The 25363-nt window shown below is 35.3% G+C and overlaps 1 protein-coding gene across 2 annotated transcripts; it reads left to right on the top strand.

The window, feature by feature from the left end:
* The first annotated feature begins 2978 nt into the window (after positions 1-2978).
* LOC120147790 (40S ribosomal protein S10-1-like) lies at positions 2979-25339 on the top strand. Of its 2 annotated transcripts, none has more exons than XM_039161085.1 (3): positions 2979-2984; positions 6418-6423; positions 24763-25339. In XM_039161085.1, the coding sequence occupies exon 3, from the start codon at positions 24786-24788 to the stop codon at positions 25320-25322; it is 537 nt and encodes a 178-aa protein (XP_039017016.1). In that variant the 5' UTR covers positions 2979-2984; positions 6418-6423; positions 24763-24785; the 3' UTR covers positions 25323-25339. The 2 variants fall into 2 exon arrangements, with proteins under 2 accessions (XP_039017016.1, XP_039017015.1); XM_039161084.1 differs by lacking the exons at positions 2979-2984; positions 6418-6423 and adding exons at positions 9438-9448; positions 18726-18731 and having other exon boundaries at positions 24721-25339.
* Positions 25340-25363: the final 24 nt, after the last annotated feature.

The raw sequence follows: 25363 nt of genomic DNA, 5'->3' as shown, positions 1-25363 counted from the left end.
CCATGAGGACAACTACAAGAAGAAGGTCAAAGATGTAGTTGAGTCATTGAATAAGATATTTCGTACAGATGTCGTGGATGCTAAGGACATGCTTACTTCAAATTATTTGGAATGACAGAAGTTAAGAAAGAATGACACCATTCCCGTACGAGATCATGAAGATACTCGGACCATGGAAGAACATCTTAAACCAATTCCCTCCGAAATGGAGATAGCAAAGAAAGAATTCGAAGCTAAAAAGGAAGAGCTAAAACAAAGGCTAAGGCAACTCAAGGCTAAAAGATTCCAATGGAGGTTAAATGTCGTAAAAGAAATGCATGAAATAATGCATTAAGGCATGAAAGAATGTCATAAATGAAATTAACAAATAATTACTAAAGAAAATGAAGAAAAAATGTACAAGAAAGAAACGTATGTTGGACATACTAAGGATGTTTATGACAATAGTATGAAAGAAGTGTGGTTTCAATAATAGGGACTAATCTAATTCTTATGGATGATACGAATTAGTTCAAAATCAAATAACCATGATATGATTAAGTATACATTATTGTTTCTTTACAATATTATGTCTCACTAAGTATGTATTTAACGTGTGTTGATTTCACACGTAGGTAAAGGCAGAGATTAACTGAGTAAGGACTGCAGCTGTAGCAGCGGTGATCATCAATTAAGGTGGGCTCGTCAGTGACAATAGTATAATCCAGTTTATTTTTGGAAAACTTATTTGGAATGTAATTAAAATGCTAAAAATGCTCTGAATTTTTAATTAAGTAGAACTTCGTAATAGATTACAATCAATGTTTTGCTTTATCTTTAAAATGTTATGTTTTAAGAAAACGAAAAACTAAAATTTTATGGGTTTTCAAATGAGAAACTGCTTTACAAGTGATGTGACATCTGTATCTCGTGTATGGAAAGGTATACGGGAAAAGGATGTTACATTTATTAGTATCAGAGCTACAGGTTTAGCCGATTCTCAGCCGAAACTGGTTTTATTTTAAAATAGAAAAGGGATTACATGCCATAAAGATTGTCAACGTTACTAGTATTGTGTCATTATAGTGAAATTGATGACAATCCTTACTAATTGTAATGTTATTATTATGTATGTTATAATAGATGTCAGAATCTTCGAATTCGTGAAGAGCTGAGGAACAAGAGATGCAAGAAGGAACTGGTAGTGAAAGTTATGAGGCTAATAGTGAACAACCTCTCCCCTCTGAAAATGCCAGTGTACCTACACTTCAAGGGATCCTGGTACTAGAGTTTGGAACTTTCATGCAAGCCCTTGATGCCATACTGACTCGATTTCAACCTCCCTCTGCTCCTCCAGCACCGAGAATATTGATCCCAAAAGAGATGAAGCGTTTGGGAGCTCTAGAGTTAAGGGAGAAGAGGGTGAGGGTCCTATAGAGGCCGATTTATGGCTAAATGATGTTATAATAATACTTGAAAGTCTTCAATGTTCGAATCTGGAAAAGTTAGGTGGAGCTGTATCTTTACTTAGAGGATTAGCTCGGGTATGGTGGTAAAATACTACAATGTATACACAACCGGAGCAAGTGACCTGGCAATTCTTCATGGAAGAATTCAAGAATAAGTATATGGGTAAACAGTTCATACGGGCAATTCTGTTAAAGTTCCTTAATCTAAAACAAGGTCATCGAGCTATACATGAGTTTGAGGCTAAGTATAACAAGTTGAGCCATTTTGCTACTGAAGTAGTTCTAAATGATAAAGCAAGATGTGATTGGTTTATAGAGGGTTTGAGGCCAAAGTTGAAAGAGATGATGTTGACTTTGAACTTGTCGAGTTTACAAGAAGTCATTAACCAAGACAAAGCTATTGAAAGAGTTCAGGAGGAGACGTTACATGTGGAGTAGAGTTTACAGACAGGGAAAATAGTGGGAATGCCTTCCACTCCCCATAATGTTAAAAGAGGCAAGGTCTCGAGTTCCAAATATACTGATAGAGATAGTTCTGCAACAATTGCATAGGAAAAATAGACAATCTCAGTCTTTTGCTGCTAGCTTGGGTAGAGCATCTAGGGAAAGAATTACATGTCAAGCATATAGTAAATTGCACAATGGAGCATGCAGACTTCTCAGTGGAGCTTGCTTTCAATGTGGCAGAACTGGTCACTTTGCTCGAAACTTTTCTAAGAAATATGGGGATAATTCGGTGTAATCTAAAAGATTAGTGGCAGCCTCAAATAGAAGCAGAGGCAGGGGTAGATCCAGGGGACAATTGGATTCAATGCAGAGACAAGAGACTCGAGAAGTGGCTAAAATTTATAGTATTAAGACTAATGAGTATCGGGATGACTCTAAAATCATAACAGGTATTTTCCATCTGTTTGATGAGCTAGTATTTGCTTTAGTTGATTATGGTTCTACACATTCATATATCAGTACAAAATTGGTTAAAGCTAGAGGAATTTCTTTAGAGCAAATTGTGAGTGAGATGATAGTAGTAAACCCTATGGGTCACAGTGCGAGAGTAACTCGAGTATTTAGAAAATGTCCTATAATGATCCAAGGGATTGTGTTCCTGGAAAACTTGATGGAATTACCCTTCGATGAATTTAAAATCATTTTAGGCATGGATTGCCTGTCTTCACATTATGGATGGGTCAATTTTCATAAGAATTGCTTGTTTCTAAAAGATGCAGAAGTGATCAGTGAAAAAGAGAAATCACTATCAAATGTGATATCAACTATGACTGCAAGGAAAATGATGTCAAATGGATGCATAACTTTTATAGCCAATGTGATAGATATTCGAATACTAAAATTTAGAGTAAATGATATTGCCATGGTTAAAGAATTTCTGGATGTTTTTCCCGAGAAGTTACCGGGATTACCTCTAGATCGTGAGGTAGAATTCAGGATTGAGGTTTACTCGGGTACCAAACCTGTTTATATGGATCTATATAGGATGGCTCCGACTGAATTGAGAGAATTAAAAGCTCAACTGCAAGAGTTACTCGATAAAGGATTTGTAAGACCCAGTGTTTCTCCATAGGGAGCACCTATGATGTTTGTGAAAAAGAAGGACGGGTCAATGTGATTATGTATCGATTACCGTCAGTTAAATGAGTAACATTAAAGAACAAGTATCCTCTTCTGAGGATTGATGATCTATTTGATTAATTGAAAGGAGCAGCGGTGTTTTCTAAGATAGATCTAAGGTCGGGTTACCATCAACTAAAGATCAAAGATGATGATATTTCAAATACAACTTTTCGGACTCGGTATGGGCACTATAAATTTGTAGTGATGCCTTTTGGTTTGACTAATGCACCTGCAACATTCATGGACTTGATGAACCGAGTATTCCAACTGTACTTGGATCAATTCATGGTGGTATTTATAGATGATATTTTGGTATATTCCAAGTCAAGAGAGAAACATTATGTTCATCTTCGAGTAGTTCTTCAGACACTTCGCGAGAATAAATTGTATGCCAAATTATCAAAGTGTGAATTTTGGTTAGCCGAAGTTGCTTTCCTTGATCACATAGTATCCATAGAAGGCATAAGAGTAGATCCTAGAAAGATCCAAACTATAGTTGATTGGCAACCCCAAAGAATATTTCTGAAGTTAGGAGTTTCTTGGGACTATTTAGTTATTATAGACGATTTGTGAAGAACTTCTCAAAGTTAGTGTTGTTGCTAACGAAGTTGTTACGAAAAGATATTCCATTTTTTTGTACAGAGAAAGGTCAATAATGTTTTGAAAGGCTCAAGAGAATAGTAACAGAGGCCATTGTGTTGGTATAATCTGAGTCAGGTAAAGACTATGTTGTTTTCACTGATGCATCCCATAATGGACTGGGATATGTGCTGATGCAAGATGGAAAATTTGTGGCTTATGCCTCGAGATAGTTGAAAAATCATGAGAAAAATTATCCGACGCACAATTTAGAATTGGCAGCAGCCGTGTTTGCATTGAAAATATGGTGTCGTTATCTTTATGGTGAGTGGTTCCATATTTATACGGATCACACGAGTCAAAAATACTTGAGGCATAGAAGATGGATCGAGCTCTTAAAGGATTATGATTTAATTACCGATTATTATCCTGGAAAGGCGAATGTGGTAGCGGATGCACTGAGTCGAAAGATTTTTGCCTCTCTACCGGCTTTGGATGCGCATATGTCATTAAAGGAAAACGATGCCTTGATTGCTGAGCTTAAGTTAAAGCCGATGTTTTTGGATCGGATAAAAGAGTTACAAGGTCAAGATGAGAAATGCTTGGTAACAATGGCACAAATCGAAAATAAAGAGACCAAAGACTTCGAAATAAAAGTCGATGGATGTTTATATTATCAGGGAAGACTTTGCATTCCCGATAATGATGAATTGAAGAAATATATTCTTTATAAGGAACATTATAGTCCTTTGATGATGTATCCAGGTGGGAATAAGTTGTATCAGGAATTCAAAAGTCATTATTGATGGCCTTGTATGAACAGAGTTATATCGGAGTTTGTGGCAAAATGTTTGATATGTCAGCAAGTGAAAGCTGAACATCAAGTGCCCTCCAGATTGCTACAATCGATATCCATTCCCAGGTAGAAGTGGGAGCGAGTTACTATGGATTTTGTTTCGGGGCTACCATTGTCACTAGGTAAAAAGGATTTAATATGGGTAATTGTAGATCCATTGACCAATACAACTCATTTTATTCCAGTTCGATTAGATTACTCGATGGATAAGTTTACGGAGTTGTATTTAAAAGAGATAGTCATACTACATGGAGTGCTTATTTCAATAGTGTACGATCGAGACCCAAGGTTTACTTCAAGACTTTGAAAGTCGTTGCATGAGGCATTGGGTACTCGATTGAACTTTAACACAGCTTTTCATCCGTGGACAAATTGGCAGTCAGAGCGAGCTATCCAGATACTTGAGGATATGCTAAGGGCATGCGTGATTGAATTTAAATGATCTTGGGAAATGTATTTGCCTTCAGCGAAATTTGCGATAATAACAGTTATCAATCGAGTATTAAGATTGCCCCGTATTAAGCTTTGTATGGGAGAAAGTGTCGAACACCATTAAATTGGTTTGAACTAAAAGACAGAGACCTAGTTGGACCAGAGTTGATTAAAGAAATGGAGGAGAAAGTAAAAATTATTCTTGGTAATCTAAAGATAGCCTTCGATCGGCAGTAATCTTATGCTCATTTGAAAAGAAAAGAAATAGAATTTCAAGTGAGAGATAAAGTATTTCTGAAGGTATCGCCTTGGAAGAAAGATTTGAGATTTGGGCGTAAAGCAAAGCTGAGTCTGAGATTCATTGGACCTTATGAGATCTTGAAACGGATCGAACCAGTAGCATATCAATTATCTTTACCTCCGGATATGGATAATATCCACAATGTTTTTCACGTATCAATGCTCAGAAGATACCGATAAGATCCATCCCACATTATCACACCAGAGAAGATAGGGATCTGATCATATTTAATTTATTAGGAATAACTAGTACGGATATTGGCTAGAGAAAACAAGGAATTGTGTAACAAAAAGATTCCTTCAGTTAAAGTTCTCTGGTAAAATCATAAGGTCGAAGAAGTTACTTGGGAAAGAGATGAGGACATGAGAATGCAGTTTCCATACCCCTCTGGTTCTTGTATTTCTTTAAATTCGAGGACGGATTTTTCTTAAGAGGGAAAAATTGTAATACCCCAAATACCAGGTCAGAGACTTTATTGAAAAGATTTAATATTTTAAGATTTATTTGAATAAGTGGTAAAAGTTGAGAAAATGATTTGGAATAGTGTTTAGACTAATTTGTATCAATAGATAAATTAAGAGGGTACTTTGGTCTTTTAAGAGGGAAAATGAATTTAAAATATATTCCTTATTAGGGATTTTAAATGGGGAAAGAGGAAAGTTAAGCTATTTTCTATTCTTATTCTTCTTCTTCACGTGGGTAGTGCACTCATCCATAGCATAAGGTAAACTTCAATTAGTTAGTTCTTCCTTTATATTTTGGGTTACTCTTGTAACATTAAGTGTTATGTAAGCTTAAGGAAGGATTAAAAAGATTAAAACTAAGTGGTGGATGTTTTATATGAGATTCAAGGAACTGGTTTTTTGAATGATATGTTGATATATGAGTTTTTATTGAGGTTTATTAGTAGAATTGACTTGTCAAATGAGTGAATAAGAGATTAGAAACATTGGATAAGACTAAAACATGTTATAAAAAATGATATCGTTCTTGGATTGAGATGTTCCCAAATTTTAGATGTTATAAGAGGCTAAATGAAGAAAAGTTAGTTTGGTTAAATAAATAAGAGTTTAATAGTATTGTTGGAGGTAAAAGTAAAAGATTAGAAGGGAAAATTTAGTGAAAATCGAGCTGAAAATGGTAAATCTTGGCAATGGTATCGGTATTGATAGAACAATACTGATACTATAGGTATAAATGGGTAGAAATGTGACGAACAGTATCAGTACCATTGTAAGTGGTATCGATACTGATGGGGTATCGATACTATCATGGGGAAGTATCGATACCATGGATAACAGAATGCCAAAATGGTATCGATATCGAAAGGGAGTATCGATACCATAGTTAGTAGTATCGATACTAAGAGAAAGGTATCGTTACCATAGTACAGAAGTACCGACACCATGGTAAGGGTATCGATACTAGTGAGCCTGTAACTATAAGATAGATTAGAATTATGATAGGAATTGAAGTAATGGAACTTTTAAGTATTATTAAAATATAAATTGGAACGTTTTAAGTTAATGTATGTTTTATCGTAATTATTAAAATTCTAGTGAGTGGGGATTACCAGGTGAGTACATTTATTGTAATTATTTGAGATGAAGAAGATTCAAAATGATTCAAATTGGAACGGTTTAAGTTAATGTATGTTTTATCTTATTTAATATGTTATCATTATATGTATGGAACAGATATTATGAATGAGCTTTAGAGTATGAATCTCTCTAAAAAGAATCCATAAATGAAATGCATTAAAGGATGCATTAAGGCATGAAAGGATGCATTAAGGCATAAAAGGATTCCATAAATTAAAATACATGAAATGATGCATTAAGGCATGAAAGGATTCCATAAATGAAATACATGAAATGATGAATTAAGGCATGAAAGGATGCCATAAATGAAATGCATGAAAGGATGCATTAAGGGATGAAAGGATGCCATAAATGAAATGCATGAAATGATGCATTAAGGCATGAAATGATGCCATAAATGAAATGCATGAAAAGATGCATTAAGGCATGAAAGGATGCCGTAAACGAAATGCATGAAAGGATGCATTAAGGCATGAAAGGGTGCCATAAATGAAATTAACAAATAATTACCAAAGAAAATGAAGAAAAATGTACAAGAAAGACAGGTATGTTGGACATACTAAGGATGTTTATGATAATAGTATGAAAGGAATGTGGTTTCAATAATAGGGAATTATCTAATCCTTATGGATGATACAAATTAGTTTGAAATCAAATAACCATGATATGATCAAGTATACATTATTGTTTCTTTACAATATTATGTCTTACTATGTACATATTTAACATGTGTTGATTTCACGTGTAGGTAAAGGCAGAGATTAACTGAGTAAGGAGTGTAGATATAGCAGCGGTGATCATCAATTAAGGTGGTCTCGTCAGTGACAATAGTACAATTTAATTTATATTGGGAAAACTTATTTGGCATGTAATTAAAATGCTAAAAATGCTCTAAATTTTTAATTAAGTAGAACTTTGTAACATATTACAATCAATGTTTTTCTTTATCTTAAAAATGTTATGTTTTAAGAAATCGAAAAAGCAAAATTTTATATGTTTTCAAATGAGGAACTGCTTTACAAGTGATGCGACATCTATATCTTGTGCACGGAACTGTATACGGGAGATGGGTGTTACATTTATAATATATAGTTTTTAGAAAACGTTTTTTAAAGCATATAATATATGGTTTTTAAAAATCGATTTTTGAAAATATATAGTATGGGTTTGAAAATACGTCTTTAAAAACATATATTGTATACTTTTGAAAATACATTTTTGAAAACATATAATATATATTTTTAAAAACGTTTAAAAAAACGTATATAATATATAGTTTTAAAAACATTTCTGAAAACGTATATAATATATAGTTTTGAAAACATTTTTGAAAACGTATAATATATGGTTTTGAAAACATTTTTAAAACGTATAATATATTGTTTTGAAAACGATTTTAAAAAATGTATATAATATATAGTTTTGAAAACATTTTTGAAAACTTATAATATATGGTTTTTAAAATGTTTTGAAAACATATTTTGAAAAAAAAAAATATATATATATATATATATATATATATATATTTGTTTTTTAAAATGATTTTTGAAAACATAATATATACTATATAGTTATATATTTACATAGTATATATTATATAGTTATATATTTCATTACATTATATATTATATTATATTATATTATATTAATATTATTTATATTTTTTATTATATTTTTTATATTATATTTATTATTATTATTTTAGGTCCAAAGAGTCCAGTCCAGCAAAAGGGGCTCAACCGAGCCATACTAGACTGACCCAACAAAGCAGGCCCGATTAGGGGGCCTGACTCAGCCCAAAAAATCAAACTAGGGTTTCGTTTTAAGGAAGGGTGATGCATGGGAGCACGCGTGGAGACCACGTGCTCAACAGATTCGAGAGCCGACCGAAGTTTTCGACCTTTGAAACTGCAAAAACAGTGAAATCGGAGTAAAATCCGAACATCAACGACGTGTCGAAAGATCGGTCACACCCAATAACCCGATTAAAGCGGGATCACAGCAAACAGTTCACTACCGGAGGACTATAAAAGGCCACCGGTGGATCATCACAAGGACAGGAAGAAAAAGGCATCACCAAAGCAAATACGAAGCAAAAAAAATACCAATCCCAAGAGCAAGAATATAGGAAAAAAGAGAACAAAAAAAAGTCCCGAAAAGGCAAAAAAATAATAAAAACCAAGCTTTAAGCGTCGATTTTAACAAGCATAGCAAAACACGGTCGAAGGGAGCCAAAGGTCACCGAAAAAAGCGATGATTCACCGCCGAACCAAGGTAAAAAATGTAACATCCCAAAAACAAGGCTAGTGACTAAAATAAAAGTTTTTGAAATTTGGTTATCAATTTAAGAAAATTGAAAAGTTCAGGGTCTTAAATATGAATAATTTGATATTGGATTAAATAGTAAATATGGAAGGAGTGAAGGCTATTATGGTCTTTTCAGCTTAAAGGATATTTTGTTTCCTTTATTAATAGATAAACACGTGGGATTTTGGAAGAGATATCTGGAAGCCCTTTTCCTCATGCTTTCTTCTTCTTCCCGTAAGCTTCATTGTAAAGGTGAGTTGGATTATAATTGTTTATTTCTTGAATTTCTAAGTTGGTTCTTGTTCTTTGGGTGTTATATAAGCTTAAAGAAAGCTTATATAAATCAAAACAACAAGGAGAGAGAATTAGAAAGGGAATTGTAATAAGGGCGTGGAAATGAATTGTTGATATAAAAAGGTTTTTGAAGTTTTATTGATAAATTTGACTTGTCATAAAAAGGATTAAGAAATTTAAAGCATTAGAAATGAGTTTAGAACACATTGAAAGTTTAGTGAAATTCTCAAATTCAAAAGTTATAGTGAGATATTAAAGATAATGAAGTGTTATAGTGCTAAAAGATGGTTTAAGAAAATATATTATGTGTAGTAGTATCGGTACTTGTTGAGTTAGTACCGATACTACAAGGCAAATTTTAGGATAATTATGCGTAGGGTATCGATACTGCATGAACAATATCGATACCATAAGGAAGAAGAATGATAAATCTTAATGAGGTATCGATACTGAAGTGATAGTATCGATACCAGGGGTATCGATACCAGTAGGGAGGTATCATTACCATTCTTGTAATGAAATTACATAATAGAAAATTGGTATCGATACCGTAGAAGGGTATCGATACTACAAGCATAGAAGTATCGGTATTGTGCTTGTAGTATCGATACTACTTAAGTTGGAAAGTTGAAATTAGTATTTTATTTAATTGGTATTGGTAAGAATCTTTTCGAGTAATTCGTATCCTGATATTCATTGGATTGTATATTCATGTAGATATCGATCGAAAGCAAAGTTCGGATAGGCTGTCAAAGTAAGATTTACGAGAGAGAGTTAAGAGATTGGTAGTGGCAAGTGAGTCCAAGGTGAGTACATGATATCAAATATAAGTTATGTTAGGGAATTAAGACTTAAGATGAGTCTAATTCCAATATTAGATTACATGAGTACCTGAATATACGCATGTAGTGATATGTTGCTTATGTGTACATGAATATATATGCATGTCTAGATGTTAAGTGCATCTTTATACTTGATAGTGTGATAAACTATATGACTATAATCTATGTGATAACAAATTATATGATTACATGATCATAAGAGATAAGACATGTGATAGAGATATATTATTTCAGGAAAGTGATCTATGTGAATAAATGCCTATGAAAAGACATAAAAACAAGATAGAAGCTATGTGACATGTGAATGTGAATCATATGAAAATGTTCTACGTATAAGGGAATTATGTGCTTATATGAATATATGAAATTATATAAATGATAATGCCCATATTTTATGTTATGAGAGCTAGGGGTATAGTTGGCATGCCAAGAGTCGAGGGTTTTACGTGTTCCTTCGGGATATATATGTAATCCTTTGGTACATATATGCGATTCTTTGGGACACATATTTAGTCCTTTTGAATACATATGTGATCCTTAAGGAGTGGTCATTCGGGACATCTATGTGGTCCTTCGGGACATATATGTTGTCCTTCAGGACATTTCTACGCGGTCCTTCGGGCCATTTCTACGCGGTCCTTCGGAACAAATTCTATGTGCCCCTAGAGGGAATTTATACGAACTATAGTAAAAGTATATGTGCACAACCTCAATATACTCACATATCTTTAGTTCTCAGAAGTATACATGGGCTAATAAAAAAAACAAGTGCATTGTGTATGAGGTACATGCTTTGTGATGTTGAAGTATTATCGGAATTATGTGATGTTGTGTGCATTGTTAGTTTTAAGAGTATATGATTATATGAATTAATAATAGGAATGTTAATAATGATAATAATGAAATGTGTGCATATAAGTCTTGTGTTGTAAGAAATGTACATGCATTTGTTAAGTAGTTATAGTTTCGATTATTTGTTACATGTCTCATTAAGCCTATGACTTAGCGTGTGAGTGTTTCACACGTAGGATCCGAGAAGTTTCAAAGAGAAGATAGGCAACAGAGACAGCGTAACTTCTGCAAAGATCAGATTAGAAGAATTAGCAGTAGGTTTCACTGTTATATTATATAGTGTTGGCATGTATTTAAAGGATTAAATTGCATAAGCTCTAAACAGTTTTTGTAAACTTTTTGAGTTGATATATATTAATTTTTCAATATGTTTAAATTTAATCTAGATTTTTCCTCTATTTTTATATAATAAATGATTTGAAAGGTTGATGTGACATCTCAGACACGTATTTGGGTCGAGTACGGGTTGGGGATATTATAAAAATTGAATGATTTTTTATATCTATGTTATTTGGGGTTCATTTTGGGGATTCAGGGCTCGGGTTTAACTTTAGGATGACGAGGGGATCCTTTTGGGTAGTTTTAGGTTTTCCAGCCACCATGGGATGGTGGCCGACGGAGCAGGACGGAGCGACGACAGTTTTGGCCATCGGGGGTGGCCGGCCATTGGCCGGTTGGGAGGTTTGACTAGGAGAGAGGGGAGAGTTTGATAGCTTTTTTTGTTTTGGTTTTAAAATGTTTTTTTGGGTTTTTGGGTATTTATAATCGAGGGACCTATGTGCAATTAGTAAGTTTTTAAATTATTTTTACAGTCCCTCAAGGTTTGAAGTGTAATTTATTTTGGTCACCTGTTGCAAATTGACATTGAAATTTTGAATTGTTTCAATTTATTCCCTATTTACTTTTTTTTTAATTTTTTTTAATTCACCCCCTAACTTTTTCTTCTTGTGTAGTTAATTTTTTAGTGTTAATTTGATCCATATATTTCATTTTGTTCTAATTTGGTCCCTTAAACTTTTTTTTTATTTCTTTCTCTATTATTTCTCTTTTAATTTTAACACGTTTTTATTATTTTCTTAAAAAACATTTTTTCTTTTTTTCTCTTTTAATATTTTTTCTTTTCTTTTATTATTCTTTTTACTTTTTTAAAGGAAATTCCCACCATTTTCTTTATTTTGTTTATTTTTCTCTTGTAACATTTTTTATATTTTATTTTATTTTAAAATTAAATATTTTTCTTCATTTTATTTTATTATTTTTATTTGTCTCTTTTAATATTTTTCTATTTAATTTTTTCTTTTCTTAATTTAACCTTTTTATCCCTTTGATTTATGCATCATAATCTGGAAATATGTATTATCAATGTTTATGGGCCGAACGTCTATGGTGAAAAAGTGAGCTTCTTTGAACAGTTAAATAACATTATTGATAATATGAATGCTTTGGTTATTGTGGGCGGGGACTTTACTATCGTGAGGTCACACTTGGAGAGAACTGGGGATCACGACATCTCATCTTCTATTTTGGTGTTTGAAGATTTCATTTCGAAATGGGATCTGGTAGACGTTTCAACTTCGGGCAACATGTTCACTTGGTTTAGGGGAGGGTTGAGCTTAGCTGCTAGTAGGCTGGACAGATTTCTAATTTCACCTGACATTTTGTGTTTAAGTCCAAATTTGGTGCAAGCAACACTTCATAGAGGTATATCGGATCACAGTCCTGTTGAAAAATAAGCAAATCCACCGAAAGGTGAATTAAAATAATCCACCGGCATATTTTAGTCAAAAAGGGGGATGGAAATTTTTGTTTAAATATTAAATGGGATAATTCAATTTAGTCACTAAACTTTAGGGTATTTATAAATTAGTCCTTATGCTTTAACTATAAATACCCTAGCTCATTTAGCTTCAAAATCATCCCAAAGCATTCTAGCTTTCTTCCAATACTAGAGAGATTTTAGAGAGTTTCTTGAGAGTTGTTTTCTCCTTTTTATCTAGAGAGAATTATCATTGTTTTCTCCTTGGTAGATCGAGAGAGGTTGTAATTCCTATTTTCTCATAGTGAAATTCTTCTACCGTTGCCCGTGGTTTTTACCCTAAATATTTTAGGGGTTTTCCACGTAAATTTTGTGTCTCTTTTATCTTCATTTTTATTTTCTCAAATTATCAGTTGCGATTTTGCTCTATCCAATAGGCGTCTTCCGCAACAATTGGTATCCGAGCTAGATTAGAGTGTGTAATATCTGCTTATTGTCTTTGTGGTTGCCACCAAAAGGTGGATCCTCCAACATAAGAAAGTGAAAAGGTATTACCCATTCTTTGATGGTTCCAGAGAACTATTCACGATAGTGAAATAGTGGGAGCTATCCGTAATAGAAGCTATGACAACGAAATTTGATATTGAAAAATTCAATGGGAGAAATTTCTCACTGTGGAAATTGAAGATGAAGGCCATCCTTAGGAAAGACGGGTGTCTAGCGACTATCAATGAAAGGCCGGTGGATTTCGCAGATGACAACAAATGGAACGAGATGGACGGAAATGCTATGGCAAACTTTCCTCTAGCATTAGCGGATGAAGTATTGTCAAGCATCGAGGAGAAGAAGACAGCTAAGGAGATATGGGATCATCTTACCAAATTGTACGAGGCCACATCGTTGCACAATAAAATTTTCCTTAAAAGGAAATTGTACACTCTCCATATGCCAGAATCTACTTCAGTGATAGAGCACTTAAATACACTGAACACCTTATTTTCTCAGCTTACATCCTTAAGCTGTAAAATACGAGAACAAGAACGTGCTGAACTTCTACTTCAAAGTCTACCGGATTCGTATGATCAACTCATCATCAACTTGACAAATAGTAATGTCACCAGTCTAGTCTTCGATGACGTTGCAGCTGCTGTTCTATAAGAAGAAAATCGGCGCAAGAACAAGGAAGACAGACAAGTAAATCTGCAACAAGCAGAAGCGTTGACAACGACGAGAGGGAGATCAACAGAACGTGGCCAAAGCAGCAGTCACAAACATGGTAGATCGAAGTCCAGAAGCAAAAAGAATTTAAAGTGTTACCACTGTGGAAAGAAAGGTCACTTGAAGAAGGATTGTTGGAGTCTCAATAAAAACTCCAATCCACAAGCCAATACCATAAACACTTCAGATGATGGAGATGCTCTATGTTGTGAAGCGTCAACTACCGTAGAAGGCAGAAAAAGATTTGCAGATATATGGCTCATTGATTCAGGAGCAACATATCACATGACCTCAAGAAGAGAATGGTTCCATCATTATGAACCTGTCTTAGGAGGATCTGTCTATAGTTGCAATGATCATGCCTTAGATATCGTTGGCGTGGGAACCATCAAATTGAAGATATATGATGGAACAATTAAAGTTGTTCGAGATGTGCGGCACGTGAAAGGCCTGAAGAAAAATTTATTATCCTACGGATTGTTGGATAATAATGCAAGCAAGATTGAAACACAGAAAGGAATCATTAAGGTGTTCCGTGGAGCGCTTGTGGTGCTGAAAGGCGAAAAGATAGCTGCAAACTTGTACATGCTGAAGGGAGAGACTTTGCTAGAAGCAGAAGCCTCTGTTGCCTCATGTAGTTCAGATTCTGCAATGCTATGGCATAAGAAACTTGGACACATGTTAGAACAAGGAATGAAATTCCTTGTAGAGCAAAAGCTACTTCCTAGCTTAACAAAGGTATCACTTCCTTTGTGTGAGCATTGTATAACAAGTAAGCAACACCGGTTGAAATTCAATACATCAAATTCTAGAAGCAAAAGTGTTCTAGAATTGGTTCACTCTAACGTATGGCAAGCACCGGTCACATCCCTAGGCGGAGCAAAATACTTTGTCTCATTTATTGATGACTACTCTAGGAGATGTTGGGTGTACCCTATTAAGAAGAAGTCAGATGTGTTTGCAACTTTTAAAAACTTCAAAGCGCGGGTGGAACTTGATTCTGGAAATAAGATCAAGTGTTTCAGAACAGATAATGGAGGAGAATACACAAGCGAAGAATTTGATGACTTTTGCAAGAGAGAAGGCATCAAAAGACAGTTCACGGTGGCGAACACACCTCAACAAAATGGAGTGGCAGAGCGGATGAACAGAACCTTGTTAGAAAGAACACGAGCAATGTTGAGGGATGCAGGCCTAGAAAAATCATTCTGGGCAGAAGCAGTCAATACCGTCTGTTATTTGGTGAATCGAGCTCCATCAACTATAATAAAGCTGAAGACACCAATGGAGATGTGGACTGGTAAACCAGCTGATTATTCAAACCTCCATGTATTTGGAAGTATTGTGTACGTGATGTACAACTCCCAAGAAATTTCGAAGTTGGATCCAAAATCCAGGAAATGCAAATTCTTGGGGTATACTGATGGAATAAAGGGGTATCGCTTGTGGGATCCCACTACCCGCAAAGTGATCATTAGTAGGGATGTTATCTTTGTAGAAGATAAGCTACAAAGAAAATAAGACGATGCTAGCGCTGAAAAGTCAGAGACTACTCATATACATGTGGAAAAGGAGTTTGAACAAGGAGATTCTTCTGAAGCAGAACCAGCTCATGATGAACAAGAACTAGAGAGTTCTGAAGCTCCAATAACTCGTCAATCAGATCATGTGAGAAGACGTCCCAATTGGCACTCAGATTATGTTATAGAAGGTAATATTGCATACTGCCTTTTAACAGAGGACGGTGAGCCATCAACATACTAGGAGGCAATAAACAGCTCAGATGCTTCATTATGGATGATGGCGATGCAAGAAGAAATCGAAGCCCTTCATAAAAATAATACATGGGACCTTGTGCCACTACCACAAGGAAGGAAGCCAATTGGTAATAAATGGGTCTTCAAAATCAAGCGAAATATTGACGATCAAGTGGAGAGGTACCGTGCAAGACTGGTGGTCAAAGGATATGTTCAAAAAGAAGGTATTGATTTCAATGAAATTTTTTCTCCTGTGGTTCGACTAACAACAGTTAGAGTACTCTTGGCAATGTGTGCTACATTGAACTTACATCTAGAGTAGCTAGATGTTAAAATAGTTTTTCTTCATGGAAATCTTGAAGAAGAGATTTATATGCTCCAGCCTGAAGGTTTTGAAGAAAAAGAAAAGAAGAACTTGGTTTGCAGGTTGAACAAATCTCTGTACGGTCTAAAGCAGGTGCCGAGGTGTTGGTATAAGAGATTTTATTCCTTCATTATATGCCTTGGATACAACAGACTTAATGCAGACCCTTGTGCTTATTTCAAGAGGTCTGGTGATAACGATTTTGTTATATTGCTGTTGTATGTGGATGACATGTTGGTTGCAGGACCCAACAAAGATCATATTGAATAATTGAAGGCACAACTGGCTAGGGAATTTGAAATGAAGGACTTGGGATCAGCAAACAAGATTCTAGGGATGCAAATTCACCGAGACAGAAGTAATAGGAAGATTTGGCTTTCACAAAAGAATTACTTGAATAAGATCTTGTCACGATTCAGCATGCAAGATTGTAAGCAAATTTCTACCCCTCTTCCTATTAACTTCAAATTATCCTCCAGTATGAGTCCTAGCAGTGAAGAAGAGAGGATAGAGATGTCTCGAGTACCGTATGCATCAGCAGTGGGAAGTTTAATGTTCGCTATGATATGCACAAGACCAGACATTGCACAAGCAGTGGGAGTGGTTAGTCGGTACATGGCGAATCCAGGCAAAGAGCATTGGAATACAGTAAAGAGGATCCTGAGATACATCAAAGGGACCTCAAATGTTGCATTATGTTACGGAGGATCAAACTTACTAATCAATGGGTATGTAGATTCTGACTATGCAGGGGATTTGGATAAAAGCAAATCTACAACAGGATATGTGTTCAAAATTGATGGTGGAGCTGTAAGCTGGGTTTCAAAATTGCAGTCAGTTGTGGCTACATCCACAACAGAAGCAGAATATGTAGCAGCTACACAAGCCAGTAAAGAAGCAATTTGGTTGAAGATGTTATTGGAGGAGCTTGGGCACAATCAAGAGTATGTCTCTCTGTTTTGTGACAGTCAAAGCGCCTTGCATCTAGCAAGGAATCCAGCATTTGATTCAAGGACAAAGCACATACGAGTTCAGTACCATTTCATTTGTGAAAAGGTGGAAGAAGGGACAGTAGATATGCAGAAGATACATACCAAAGACAACATAGCAGATTTCATGACGAAGGCGATCAACACTGATAAATTTAATTGGTGTCGATCCTCTTGTGGCCTGTTAGAGACGTAAGCAACATGATGGTACAAGGTAGAAAGAATGGTGTGAAGATATGATTGTTCCAATCAAATCTTCAAGTGGGAGATTGTTGAAAAATAAGCAAATCCACCGAAAAGGTGAATTAAAATAATCCACCGGCATATTTTAGTCAAAAAGGGGGATGGAAATTTTTGTTTAAATATTAAATGGGATAATTCAATTTAGTCACTAAACTTTAGGGTATTTATAAATTAGTCCTTATGTTTTAACTATAAATACCCTAGCTCATTTAGCTTCAAAATCATCTCAAAGCATTCTAGCTTTCTTCCAATACTAGAGAGATTTTAGAGAGTTTCTTGAGAGTTGTTTTCTCCTTTTTATCTAGAGAGAATTATCATTGTTTTCTCCTTGGTAGATCGAGAGAGGTTGTAATTCCTATTTTCTCATAGTGAAATTCTTCTACCGTTGCCCGTGGTTTTTACCCTAAATATTTTAGGGGTTTTCCACATAAATTTTGTGTCTCTTTTATCTTCATTTTTATTTTCTCAAATTATCAGTTGCGATTTTGCTCTATCCGATAGCCTTCTTCCGCAACAAGTTCGATCCTATTATGCTAAAGGATGCCAAAAAGGGTCAGTAGGCCATTCAAATGGTTTAACCATTGGGAAGAATATCCAATTCTTACTGATAAAATCAGGTTTAGCATCGGCGCCAAACCATGGTAAAGATTTGAATCATGTTATGATGTTAACTAAGAACGTAACTAAAGAATGGGCTGAGGTGTGTAGAAAGTTGAAGGCTGATCCGATTGTGGCATTGGAAAAAAACTTGATTCCTTAGAATCATTGTGTATTGTGAATCCAAGTGATATGGAAAATCAAGCGAAACTTGTATCAGTGAAGGCGAAGTTGTGGACGGAGTATCGGAAGATGGAAAGAGAATGGTTGCAAAAGTCGAGACTGAAGTGGTTTAGAGATGGTGATAAGAATACCAAATTCTTTCACCTTACTGTTGCACTCAGAGGTAAAAGGAATCAGATTTCGAAGTTGAAGGTGCATAATTCGGTTTTCAAAAATCAAGCAGGAATTCAGCAAGCTTTCGTTAATCCCTTTTGCTCTTGTTATAATGATGTGAGTACCTTACCGATAAAGCGGTTTGATATTCAGCTTAACAGGATCAGTTTCGCTACTAGAAGATGGATGGAAAGGCCTTTCTCAGAAGAGGAAATTTGGCTCACTATTAATTCTTTGGATGGTACAAGAGCTCCTGGTTCTGATGGGTTTAGTTTGGATTTATTCAAAAAATTATGGAAGGATATTAAATATGATGTTATGAAGTTTATGACAGATTTTTATTGGGGAAAAATTTCTGATTTCTCATTTAACAAATCGTTCATTGCTCTTATTCCGAATAAATCTCAACATGTACATCCTGAAGACTATATACCTATTTCGTTGGTGGGGTGCATATATAAAATAGTGGCGCGCGTATTGGTGAAGAGAATGGCGTCTTGCATTAATGATGTGATTGGCGAGAATCAATTTGCTTTTATGGCAGGTAAACAAATTTTAGATTGCTTCTTGATTGCAAATGAGGTTGTTGATGATCTGAAAAAAAATAAGAGTGAAGCGGTTATGGTAAAAACAGATTTCAGTAAAGCATACGACACAGTCGATTGGGAGTTTTTGAGTTTGATTCTTAAGAAAATGAGGTTTGGCAAAAGATGGAGGAGATGGATTTTTTTGTGTATTTCCACGCCTAATATTGTTGTCTTGGTTAATGGGTGTCTGTCTCAATATTTTTCTATCAGAAGGGGACTTAGGCAATGCTGCTCGCTGTCGCCTTTTTTGTTTAATGTGATAGGCGAGGCTCTGAGTGGGTTGTTGAAGAAAGCGGTTGCATTGGAGGTATGTCGTGGGGTGCAGATTGGGTCCAGTAGAGTAGGCGTTTTCCACATTCAATTTGTGGATGATTTAATTTTGTTTTCAGAAGCTAATGATGATAAAATCTAAAACTTGTTTCGAGTCCTTAGTATATTCGAGGTAGCTACTGGTCTGAAATTAATTCTACAGAAGACGAAGTTGTTTGGTATTAATATGGAGGATTGCAGAGTTAAATATTGGGCAGATTCGGTGTTGTGCGATTGGGCTAGGTTGCCGACGACGTATTTGGGGCTGCCGTTAGGTTATAAAAAAAACAAAAGTCGATATAGGATCCCATTGTGGAGAAAATCAGATCCCGTCTACAAAGATGGAAAGGTAAGCTACTCTCTTTGGGGGTAGGATCACTTTGATTAAATCAGTGTTGATTAATTTACCGGTGTATTACATGTCTCTATTCTCTATGCCTAAATCCATAAAAGAAATGATTAATAAATGTATTGCGAGATTTCTGTGGAATGTACAGTTTGTGAGAGGTATTCATTGGATTAAGTGGGATATGGTTACTTGTCCGAAATCGTATGGAGGTTTAGGCTTTTTTGACGTTAAAGTTAGAAACAGAGCATTGTTGAATAAATGGATTTGGCGTTTTAGTGAGGAGTTTGACAGTTTATAGAAAAAGATTATTGTCGCTAAGTTTAATTATGATCCTGATATGATTCTTCCTAAATGTATAAGCGCTAGTAATTCGAATGGGCTGTGGCATGACATCGTGAATCTGGTTTTGGCAACTAAGAGTGCTTTCCTTGAGGATGTTCGATGTGTTATGGAAATGGTGCAAGAATAGATTTCTGGTGTGACCATTGGACAGAGGTTCGTTCTTTGAAGGTAGCGTTCCCTAGAATCTATGGGATGGCTATTAAAAAACATGGCAAGATAAGTGATTTTGGGAGTTAGGTGGATGGGTTTTGGCTTTGGAGGATTGAGTTGAGGCGTGGGTTGTTCTCTTGGTATGACCCCGGATCCTATATGGATTAGAGTTTGGAATAAATTCGTCCCGCCTAAAGTGGCTGCTTTTGCTTGGAAAACGATTCATAATAGGTTGCCAGTTGCGACTGAATTGATTAAAAGAGGAGTTACCGGTATCGTCCAGCCCCTATGCTTTTTTTTGTAAAGTCCAATCGGAAGATGTTCCCCATGTGTTATGCCATTGCATTGTTGTATGGCAAGTGTGGAAAAGGTGGTGTTTATTATGGAATTTTAGGATTATTTTCCCCATGAATGTTAAACAGCTTTTAGAGTTGTATTCATCACAGTACATTAGAGGGAAAGTTAAAGATCTTTGGTTTCTTGGCTTTTTTGGCATAATTTGGCAGATTTGGTTGTGTAGAAATAATGCTAGATTCAATGGCGAGGCATTCTCAGTAGATAGGATTTTCAATATGGTGTTATTGCAGGTGGGGTTTTGGGCGAAGTTTCTATGGCCGTCTCTGGTTCCCAATGTGTTAGATTTTGTGCGTAGTCCGGATTCTATTATTTCTGTCTGAGACTATTGACTCTGCCAGTGGTGTTTATTGGGTCAGATTGTTCAGTGCCTTTGTTCTTTAGGTAGCATAATTCTTAACTGATTTCTTCTTGGGCTCTGGAATCTCATCTACTAGCGTCTGTTTGCTCACGGTTCTTGCTGAATCAAATTCAGTTTGATTCTGGTTGTCTAGCCTCTGGAAGTTAGATTCTCGTGGTTCGGGCTCAGTGGATATGAACTGAGTAGTTCGTTCCCTGGATTAAGTTTCTGTATGTGCTCGCGAATTGTTGTTCATTCTGCATTAATGGGTGCTGCTCCTCTGGTTGTTCTACAAGAATCTGTTGATAACGAAGCTGTAAAATAAATAGATCTATCCAGACTGCTGTGCATTCGTGTCATTTCTTTTCTGTTCGGTTCTGCATAAGTATTGGAGCATTCCGTTGCTGACTACTTGCCAATGTCTAAGCGCAGGAAGCTTTTCCTTGTTCGTTTACGACGTTATGCTTCTCCTTTGGTTGTGTTGGTTCTGTTTATTTCCCTAGTTGTTCTTAATTCTTCTTCGTGATTAGTCTAGCTGATTTTCTCTTGTGTTCGATCAGGGTTGTGGTAGGGAATGGGGATGGATTGTTTATTGCAAGCAGTTTGTACCTATGGTTCTTTCTATTGTTCCTTGCCACCCCATGGTATATTCTTTTTCCTCCATTTAGGGATAGAGGTTTTTTTAATGAGAACATGGAGGTGGTGTACTTTGTAATATTCTTTTAATACAAAGTACCCTCTTTCAAAAAAAAGTTTCTTAAATGAACTGCTATAAGTCAAATGTTCTAGATCGTACCTTTGAGGTTGATCATTGTGATGATTGTTTTTGTGAATTTTACAAAATCTAATGCTCCAATATGATCTTGACATTTCTATAGTTGATTTTACCAACGATGTACTTATGTGTCCTATACTTAGATCCATCCGATAGATCCTTTCATTATTCTGATCAATGAGTATCTCCTCGACTTTGATGATTTCTAATCTACAATTTTCAAATAATGTTCTGCTTTGGGTTCCTATAAAGGCTAATGGTTGTATTGAATTTCAGAAATTTGAATTTGATTCATGTATAAGCTAATATTGCGATAACTCGCAAGTACTTCGAGAGTGAAATCCTTCCTACTTATACTAGGGTTGTTTAAAAATCTAGAAACTCTAGTGTGATCCTATCATTCTGATGATTAATCTCATCATTGATGTGCCCATGTGTTGTCTGACTATAAAGAAATCTTACTGATCTTTTCTCTACTCTAATAAATGAAAGACTCCTCAATTTTGATAATTTCTTACTCATGATTCAAAAATGATTTTCCCTATGTGATTCAATAAATCTTTTCATCATTTGTATAAGTGAATGCCTTCGCAACTTGATAAATTTCTTCTTATGATTTTTGGAAATGGTGTTTTCCATTCAATTTTTGATAAAGTTCAGCGATCGATTTAGACCTTCAGGTTGTGTATCAGATCCTCGTGAGATCTTACAAGGTCATAACTCTTGTGAGCATAAAAAAAAGAAATCATTCGATTTGAGATTAAGATATGCCGAAGTAGAGAAAACTCGCGCTCACAAATTTAATGATCCGTAAATAGTATTCTTTAAATGTTATAGATGAATTATCTAAACTCTTGGAGTGTACACTCGATTCTCATATAAGTTGACATTTTGATAATCCAGGTGTGTAGTGAGAAGAACCAGTTAATTTGGAAATGTGCTAATTTGAAAGTTTGAGAACTCAAAATTATGAATTCAAATTCCATAGATTGTATTATGCGAATGCTTCAGATTTCTCATTGTTTTTCCCTTTCAATCTGAGTTGTCAGATGATCCACTAAGTTTGAAACTTCCCAATATGTGTCGCTTCGAATATCGTTGAAGAAATTTTCTTGAATGCATGCCTGTATTTTTTATGTTAAGCTCTTCTTGGTTTGAGTTTGATTGATCTTTACTGTCATCATTATTCACTCATTAAAATTAACATTTGATCTATGGTAGATTTGAAACTCAATTTCATTATTGTTTTTGCTCGTGTTAAATTTTATTAGATCAAAGTACCGTTAAAACAGCATTAATATAAATATTTCTTCATATCCCAGCTCAATAAATTCTGATCCAAATCTCTTAATTTTTGTGAAATCCCAAAATTTACGTTACAAAAAATAAAATTCCTCATAATCTAGTAATCTTTTCATTATATTTCTTTAATAATTCGGTGTAATTTCTAAAGAGATTTTTCATTTTATTCGAGGACATTAATGCAAAGTTTAGTCATCATGTAATTTTCTTAGGTGGAAGTTCTTTAAAAGGTTTGCTTCAAGCATGAGCTAATGAGATTAAGTGACTATTCAGTACCGTTTTATCCATTTGAAAACTTAACTGTGAAGGGTATTCTAAAAGCTTCAGAGTACAAAAAGGTTGCTAAGGTTATTCAATGAGAGTATATCATTTGTGGTTGTGAAGATGCTATGCAGAGGCCATCCGACGAAGGTGCAACAGTGTTGATTAGTTTTGAAATATGGAATCAATAATGAAGAGATCAAACTTTTTAGCATCTAGTGTGAGAATTGAAAGGAATTTGGATCGTATTAAGTAATGAGAAATTGACGCCGTTGTAAGTTAATTATGTTTGTAGATGTTAGAATCTGAAGAAAATTCAATGATGAAATTTTTTTTCTTGAGGGAAGGAGAGTCGTAACGTCCGAAATCTCCTAAACCCAAATTCGATCGAATACAATTTTCTCGAATATAGTCAAATTTTAGATGATTCTAGAGATATTATGTTGGATTGGATGGATTTGATTGATTAATAAATATTAATTATATTATAATTCTAATTATTTTAATAGATTAAAAGAGAGCCACATATTGGGCCACAAATGACAAATATTTTTCTAATGTTACTAAAATCAGACCGGCCAGTTCGATCGGTTGAACCGGGAACCGGTTACGTGTCCGGTCCGATTAGCCTACAAAACCAGTTTTGTACTGAACCGGTTGTGAACTGGCAAAACCGGTGTGAACCGGTTGTTCACACGGTTCTGTGTGCTTTTTTTATATAATTCGACATCGTTTTATGATTTTTTTCAACCCATATTTATTTTATGATTTTATTTAAGCAGTGAACCCTTTTCCTTTTCGGCTTTTCCACTTTGGTTTCCTTCATCACCACTCCCTCACCGACTTTTTATTGAGTTACAGTTCCTTATTCTCGTAAGATGGTAATGTTTAAACTTCCCATTTCTTTATATTTTTAATTCATCTTTTAAATGAATTTAAATCTTTGAGTTTGTAGTTTATTATAAATCCATACGGATCTTCACTCGTTGTGTGTTCTTATCGGTTGATTGATGACCTCCTTTTTCAAGCTTTCTCACTGGAAATGTATGGAATGAAATTATGCATCCATTGACTGATTAGTTTTTTGTTTTTTCGGGTTTCTAAATCCTAGGGCTTCAAAATCTATAGTTTGTGCTTTGATGATGTGGATTTTTATGGCCCAATTTTATATATATGGAATTTGATGAACTGTAGTCGATCTTGATTCTAGTGTGATTTGTAGCTTGATTCTGCTGGATTTGGTTTTTAATATAGTACGTTTTGATATTCATTATTTGGTAGAAATTCAACTTGATCTTTCTGTTCTTTCTGCTTCGAAAACTGGTGCTACCATTTTATTTGTTCACTCTATTTTGCATAATTCTCCCGATGACCATGTTCGTTCCAGAGGCTGAGCTTCCAGCATGGGTTGTCTGTTACATCCCTGTTACAATATCATTCCTCAACATCCTTCCAGCCCTGAAGTATAAAAGATAAAATGGCTGAATTGCCTCAATTTTGAACATAGGCCCACTTGAAATTTGTGATACTATTAAAAGTTGCCGCTGCTTCTTTGCTTTCTGCAAGAGAAAACCGAAACAGTCTGCCCGCACCTGTGCTCCTTCACTTGGCAGCCATGATTATTCCAGAGAAGAACCGTAGAGAAATCTCCAATTACGTTTTTCAAGAGGGAGTTTGCTATGGAAAAAAGGATTACAATCTTGCAAAGCACCCCGAGATCGATGTGCCAAATTTGCAGGTCATTAAACTTATGCAGAGCTTCAAGTCCAAGGAATATGTCTGCGAAACTTTTGCTTGCATGCACTACTATTGGTACCTTACTAATGATGGAATTGAGTTTCTCAGAACTTACCTTAATCTTCCATCAGAAATTGTGCCTGCTACTCTAAAGAAATCTGTAAAGCCCCCTGGTAGGCTAGGTGGCCCACCTGACGATCGCCCCCGGGGTCCTTCTTGCTTTGAAGGGGACCGTCCAAGGTTTGGCGACAGAGATGGGTACCGTGGAGGACCACGTGGGGTTGACTTTGGTGGTGACAAGGGAGGTGCCCCAGCAGACTTCCAACCATCATTCAGGGGTTCCGGTGGAAGGCTTGCCTTTGGTCTTGGAGGTGGAGGCTATAGTGCAGCTCCATCTGGTTCTGGTTTTGCTTGAACCATGTTTTTTGACCTGTTAGCGTACTGTTTTAACCTCTG

The sequence above is a fragment of the Hibiscus syriacus genome, unplaced genomic scaffold, assembly GCF_006381635.1.
Source record: "Hibiscus syriacus cultivar Baekdansim isolate YM2019G1 unplaced genomic scaffold, ASM638163v2 tig00110943_pilon, whole genome shotgun sequence".
Taxonomy (NCBI): domain Eukaryota; kingdom Viridiplantae; phylum Streptophyta; class Magnoliopsida; order Malvales; family Malvaceae; genus Hibiscus; species Hibiscus syriacus.
Note: the sequence above shows the minus strand (reverse complement) of the source record. Positions and strands in the feature narration are given on the sequence as shown.

Bases quoted from the DNA above. Each gene is read 5' to 3' on its own strand.
- LOC120147790 (XM_039161085.1), top strand. From the start codon at position 24,786: ATGATTATTCCAGAGAAGAACCGTAGAGAAATCTCCAATTACGTTTTT.